The sequence below is a fragment of the Limulus polyphemus genome, unplaced genomic scaffold, assembly GCF_000517525.1.
Source record: "Limulus polyphemus unplaced genomic scaffold, Limulus_polyphemus-2.1.2 Scaffold108, whole genome shotgun sequence".
Taxonomy (NCBI): domain Eukaryota; kingdom Metazoa; phylum Arthropoda; class Merostomata; order Xiphosura; family Limulidae; genus Limulus; species Limulus polyphemus.
Genome location: NW_013665718.1, coordinates 168,008 through 175,177, shown reverse-complemented (window position 1 = coordinate 175,177; position 7,170 = coordinate 168,008). Strand labels below are relative to the sequence as shown.

Here is a 7,170-nt window from a genome sequence, read left to right as displayed (position 1 = left end):
TGCTGTAAAATTATTATCAATGCTTTAAGTGTAGCTACCAGTTCGGCCATCAATTTTGATTTCATTCCTTTAAGTCGCACACTCAATCCTTTTGAGCAGACCCCTTTTTTTTCACACCTAATGCCTTTTTAATCAGATATCACGACTTTTTGTCAATACACACAAACAAACCACACCAAGTAAGAAATTGAAACTCGAGAGTAACCAACATTAGCCTTAGGATTGCAACTCTATCATTTGGAACAGATCTATACTTTAGAGAACCAACCAGATTCTTTAAGTTACATGGTGGTAGTTTTTCCTCTCTAAAACAGTGTTAATAACTTTATGTATAATAATGCCATGGAATCTGGATTAACAGTTTTTTTCATCACCCACATGCTCTCGGTACAGCAGTATCAAGCATTGTTATTTATGCTAATTGCTGAAGTTAACATCACATGATGCTAAATGCTCTTTAATTAGGTGAATTTCATAGTTAATACATTCTTAAAAGTTGGCAATGAATAATAACCATTTACCTGTATGATTCTTTTGAAAGTTTGAGCTAGAAACTGCTAATCTAGTTTGCTTGGCATAACCAATTCTTATGTATTTGCATGCCATTTCATTGTATAGTTTTGCTGCTTTAAGTCAGGCTTATTTAATTTGAATGACAAAAAACTAAAAACTATCTATTTTTACACATAGGTGAAGCTGTAGTAAAAAGCTTAGACTAATAGCTGACGTGATGTTTTACATAGGCATGTGCAAAAATTGTGGTCAAATTCGAGTAGCTCTTGTTAAATAACTTTACACATGTGATTTATATTTAGATCAAATTTGACACCTAATTGTAGGTTTTTAAGGTCTTTCAGAGTACTAAGTTTGAAAAAAAAAATCCAAAAAAGTTAAATATATTTTTCTGTCAAATAAAGTTTCCATACTTTCGTTGCAAAGAAAAAAAAATAGGAAAAAAATTTAATAAAAATTGGATATTTTATATCTTGTGTATTTCTTAATGGATTACCTTGACATTTGGTTTGTGAAGTAAGGATCCAGTAGAGCACATCCACAGGAAATGTGTGATAGTTTGGATTATCACAGTGTGTCTTGTAGTTTGTTTTGACCACATGACACACTGCCATGTGTCTTGATATCTATCTATCTATCTCTCTCTCTCTCTCTATATATATATATATATATATACACATTTCTTTATTATGCTTAAATTTGGTCAGATATTTTGAGTTAGCTGTTCTTTGTCAGTAAGAATTAGCATACATAGGTACTATAGAAAACATTGCATAATGTATGCTTATAACTTGTAATTTTTTAAAAGCTCTTGTGAGTAACATGATATTTCTTTGGCAAGCCAAGTTGGATACGTTTTTTTTTCATTATATGTATAGGAATGTTTGTTATTCCAAGCCGAAAAACAAATTGAACTATCATGTGTGTAGTGTTTGAGTTTTAACTTATTACATTAAATTGTAACATGTTATGCCTTACTAGATTTGTTTTTCTAATTTTTAGTACATGATGGCAAATTTGCTGAAAGATATTTCTTTTCAATCAGAAAAAGATATGATACTCAACTGAAAACCTTCTACAAATAAACTGAATGAAAATATCATTTCTTAGGCAGAGTTACATTTGCAAGTGGAGGATTTACGTGAAGCCTTATGGGAGGTCTGTGATAAACGGAAAGAACATCTAGAATCAGGATTTTTAGCATTAGTAACTGAGAAATGGCTGGAAATCCACTCAGCAATTCTTACAAACTACTTTATCTTTCTAATTCAGGTAAAATAATGTTACCTGTATAATATTTAACAGGATTTTATTGACATTGTTCAAAAATGGCAGCTATTGCATTGAGATAATGAAACAGTTTCTCTTTTTTTTTTGTTAAACAAGATTTTATTTGTATCATAAGGTCTTAAATTTTCTCTACAGTGTAATAACTTTTTCACACTACATTTTTTTAGGCAACTAATAGTGCATAAATGACAAAAAAATCTAATTTTTGTTCTAATCTAAAAAGACTTTAAAATTGGCTATAGGAATTGAGTAAAACAAGAATTTCCATTATTAATACAAAAAAAAATTCAGCTGCTTTGGTGACTATGTTTTATACAGTGTACATTTATAAACCTTTGTAATTTCCATATATTTTAAGAAACTTAAAAATCACACATTAGTAGGTTTGAGCATTTTCACCATGTGTAGATTGTCCCCTGTGCTTATGCTTATGCATTTCATAAAAAAATGTTTTCAAGTTTGTTCCCTATGTGATTTTAAGTATTCTTCATGGTCATTACACTAATATGCAAAATATATGTGTAACTGTTACTGTAAAATCAAATCTATTAATTTTCTGTATAACAAATCGATTTATGTGTAGACTGAACTGGATCGTCACCAGAACATGGATAATATTCTTTGTGACTATTATTACACCATCATGGGAAAAGTGCTCTCTGACAGTGGAACACTGTGGCCAAGACTCTATCTTGCCAATGTAAGAATTTTTGCAGTTATCTTATCTAATCCATTTTTGTTCTGAAGTGATGGTCATTGCTATTTTTATAGGTTCTAGTCCATTTATAGTTTTGGTATATTAAGGTTTTTGGACAATGTAGGTATTGTAGATATCAAAAATTTTAAAAACAAGAATAATATGAAACAAAGGTATTAAGGGGCTTACTTGTGCTATTGATAGGATGTATTCTACATATATTTAGTCAGAATCTAACAAACAAAGTTTAGGCTAAAAGTTTCATTGCATAGAGATCAGTAAGAGTAATATGTATTAATAGTATGAAAGATCAATATTTTTTTAACAATTGAAATCAAATAAATAATCATTAGTAAATAATTAAAAGTACAACAATTTTTCTTTACACAGAACATTTATTGAAGTCATAAATGGTAAGTTTTATTCATACTTTCTTTCTTTCAGGGGCTTTTATCTTTTTTTATCACATGGATCCCACTCTGTGGCGAGTGGTGCCTGACCAGGTATTATTTAACTCTAAATCTGTACTGTACAACCATGTTGACTCACACTTTATTTTCCATGGCTTTGCACGCTTACCGCCAAGATGGGGCATTCCACAAGATCACTTGATGGTGAATAACCTCACAATATTTTGCTTTATAAAAATGCCCATCCCTGACTGTAAAACCCCCAGGCTGTAGGAGTAAAGCAGAAGGGGATTGCTACCCATCCCTGCCATGCCTCAAGTGAACAACTTGGTATGGTCTGCTTTCCAAAATAAGTTTCTGTGGTCACCCATTGCACTGTCACCGATGATGATGTTCCTCCGGACTATCCACTGCATTGTCACCCTCCTCTCTTTGAGTGGAGCATGGGAGTCCTTACCACTTTCCAGTTCCAAGCTGCTGGTGTGGTTGACCATGAAGGCATCCTCCTAAATGATTATCACAAAGAAAGGGCTAAAACCATTCAGTTGAGAGTAGGGTGGTGCAGATGAGACGTGGCCTCCAGAGAAGTTGAACCATCACCTTGCTGGTTGATGTGGCCTCCTGATACCATTTACACAACCACTGGAGTTGAACTGTTGCCTTACTGCATAATGTGGCCTCCAGAGGAGTTGAGCTGTCACCATACTGGATGATGTGACCTCCTGATCCCAGTTCCACATCCACCTGAGTTGAGCTGTCACCTTCCTGGATGACGTGGCCTCCTGATACCATTTACTTACATATGGGAGTTGAGCCATCTCCTTACTGGATGACATGGCCTCCTGATATCATTTACTCACACATGGGAGTTGAGCCATCTCCTTACTGGATGACATGGCCTCCTGATACCATTTACGTAAACACTGGAATTGAGCTGTCGAAATTCCAGTTCACACCTTCGATTGTGAGACCTCATCCTATCCTCGTGTGGATGTTGGTACCCCACTAAGCTAAGAGGTTTTGGAATAGAGTGAACCAATCACCATAAGTCCTCACATGAGTTGATTCCATGTGATTGACATCCTTTTGATACCAGATGTCAATTCCCAGATCGATAGATCAGCGATGATTCTTGTGTCATACCTAGAAATTGGTGTGGGTCGTAATCCCTGATTCTTAGGTTAGAGGTGAAGATGGTCTGATCCTCATCCTACCCTGGTGTGGATGTCAGTACCCCATGAGGAGGTTTTTGATGTAGCTGACTTCCGAGTATGATCTGCTGTGCCCTAGCCACTCTACACCTCTCAATTTCTGCCCTTATGTCTTATACATTCCAAACATGGGCGAAGAGTATACCTGGCTCAAAAGTGGTGCGGTTCCACTCTTCTGATCTTCAAACCTATCTCTCTCATTGTCAGGGGCATCCTTCAGATGCTTTCAAGGGTACTTCTTTTGTTCCCTTGCACCGGCCCCTCCTTCTTCTCAATATAGGATTCTAGCTAATCTTGTGAGATGAGATAAGTACCATTTCGAGAGTTATAATTTTCCTGTACTGAAATTGTATTTCCGATAGGTACTTACCTCTGCCCACCCTTTCTCCCCACTTCTCCAGTGATCACACCTGCAAAACTTCGAAGTAAAGGTTTGGTAGAGGAGTGTAGAGGAAGTCACCTGTATCACGTGATCATATCATGCTACTATTGGTTAAGAGATGATGCATGATTGACATGAGAGACATGTTGGAATATATATAGTTCACATATAGAGGGCAGCATTGAAAGAGAATAGCTAATCTTGTGAAGGGAGGTAAGTACCTATTGGAAATACATTTTCAGTATAGGAAAATTATAACTTCAGTTGGTCTACATAGAGTTTTTTTTTGTTTATCCAAAACTTAATATTCTGGAAGTTATTTCTAGCATAAAAACACTGACTGATATTACGAAAGCAATGTCTAACAGGAAAACACTAATATTTTGAAAGTGATTTCAACTAAGATAATATTCTAAGCATCAACAAAGTAACTGTATTTGTTTTATGTATAATTACTCAAATTACTTCTTGACAGACTAGGCTTCAAAATTCCAACCAAAATCTCTGTAAATTAATTACACAGCATTTGTCTTAGACAATTATATTTCACTACAGCTTTATATTGTTACTTATTCCTTCATATTTATAAAACATCCTCTGTGTAAGACTTGTCTATATAGATTAACCAAACAATATGTATTTATAGGGACATATTAAATGTACTTGTATGCACTCATTTTTAATAAAGTGTATATGACAAACTGTTAGCGAATTGATATGTGCAGTTTTAAGTATCAGATATTCAAAAGCAAAATACATTAAAAAAAAAGAGCATTTAAATAACTTTAGGATAATGTAAGTAAAGCTCATTTGATATTATAACTATGCACAAAAAAACTGAAAATTTAACTTTATCAATACTGTGTCTTTTAAATGGTTTATGATGATTCTAATAATGTGTGTGAAGATAATATATATTGTTACGACAGCGGAGGTCACGTGATGCTAGTAACACGTCATGCGCTCTAGAACGTTCATGAAACCTCGGGAGGTTGCTAGATTTTGGTATTCTTGTACATATAAGACGGTCAGGATGTGACGGCAACAATGTGTAATTGAACTGCGGACAGAGAGAGACGTATTATTGAATCGAGCACGTGAGTCATTCGTTGTGAATTATAGCGTTTGTTATAGCGTGACTGTGAAAATTAAGTGTATTGCAAAGTTGTATTCAGAAAGAATAAACCAGTTTTATTTAAGAAAGGATTTGTATCGCTAAAGTTTCTTCGGAAAGAATTTTTACGGAAAATTAACTAACGAACGGAGGCGTAACAATATATTATTCTGCCAGCTTAGTCATCTGGTCCATGTCTTTTGGTGCTATCTCATTCAGGAACAGTGACATTCAACTTAGCATATGATCATGAACTGTTCACGTATTAGTAGATTTGCTAGTCCTTCTAAAATATCTTCACACTTGGCCATGTCAGTCCACCTTGTGAAATATCACCATAGACATGCTACAAACTGAAATACAGTTTCTCTAGTATCAGATCTGACTTTTCTGAATTTCCGGCAAAACCTTCCTTGGTAAGTTCAAAGCATTTCAGCAATGCCACATTTAACTTGTCTGTGAGAAGGGGGGCGGAGACAGACTGCCCATTCACCTTTGTCCCAGGTCTTATTTTGGGTGAATCTTTCATATCTCTCCAGGAAAGCGTTCATGTCGTCTTTCTGTTCATCAAATTTGGGTAGCTTTGGTCCTTCCTCTTTCTGTTAGGTGAGCTTAGTGATCTTAGTTTGTGTCTTTATTCTCCCTATTTCTAGTCTCTCCGTTCTCCATTTGTGCTCTTATTTTCTCTATTTCTAATCTCTCCTCTCTCTTTTTTATTTTTCTTCTTACTCAGTTTATATTCTTATTTTCTCTTCCTCCCTTTTCTGTCTCTCATCCTCTGTTGATACTCTTCTCTCTCTCTAGTTCTTGTTTAATCAAACTCTCGTAGGTTATCTTTTAGTTCAAGTCATTCACCTCACACTATACATTATTTATCAAAGTCATTCGACGTGGTTATAAAGCATGATTGTAATCTCTACACTTTTTTCGCCACACAAAATCTGCGTGTATTATAGACCTATTTCTGCTGTCGTTCACGTCTTATTCTAACTCCGTTTATCACTGTGTAATTCTGGCCGGCTTGCTAAATGTCAGGTTTTATAGGACTAGATTTTTTTACAGTAGGCGTCTATAACTTGTTGGCCATAAATTTCACCAATAAACAGACAGTACAGAATCTGTATCATAAATCTCGTATTAAACTTAAATGAAACCGTCGTGTATATCAAACAATGCAGTATTAACTATGTTATAGAGAAGTTTTAAAATTAATTCAAAAGCCATCGTTTTTTCGTTCTGAAGGATTTCTCTTGTGGGTGGTTATTTAATCTACTGATTTTCATACTTCGCTGAAATTGTGAATGCATATTTTAGTATCATTATTATTAATATTTTTGTTTCACAAGCGTAAAGCAAAATCGGCTGGACATTTTGCACCAAAAGCTATACAAGTATACTATATGAAAGCAAGTGAACGTCTTTTACGAGTACAAGTGTAATAAAGAAGACTGCGAGCTCCTGGCAAACGCCTCCTACATCGGAATGACTACCACAACCCTGTCAAGACGCCTAACAATGCACCTACAAAATGGAGCCATCAAAGAACACTGTGC

The 7,170-nt window shown here is 34.9% G+C and overlaps 1 protein-coding gene across 1 annotated transcript in view; it reads left to right on the top strand.

Moving 5' to 3' along the window:
• Positions 1–7,170, top strand: part of LOC106470932 (sperm flagellar protein 2-like) — an 88,905-nt gene that overhangs the window by 76,852 nt on the left and 4,883 nt on the right. The window contains exons 20-21 of the mRNA XM_022400433.1: positions 1,624–1,785; positions 2,387–2,503. Coding sequence (XP_022256141.1) covers positions 1,624–1,785; positions 2,387–2,503 — 279 coding nt within the window. The remainder of the gene's footprint in view (positions 1–1,623; positions 1,786–2,386; positions 2,504–7,170) is intronic.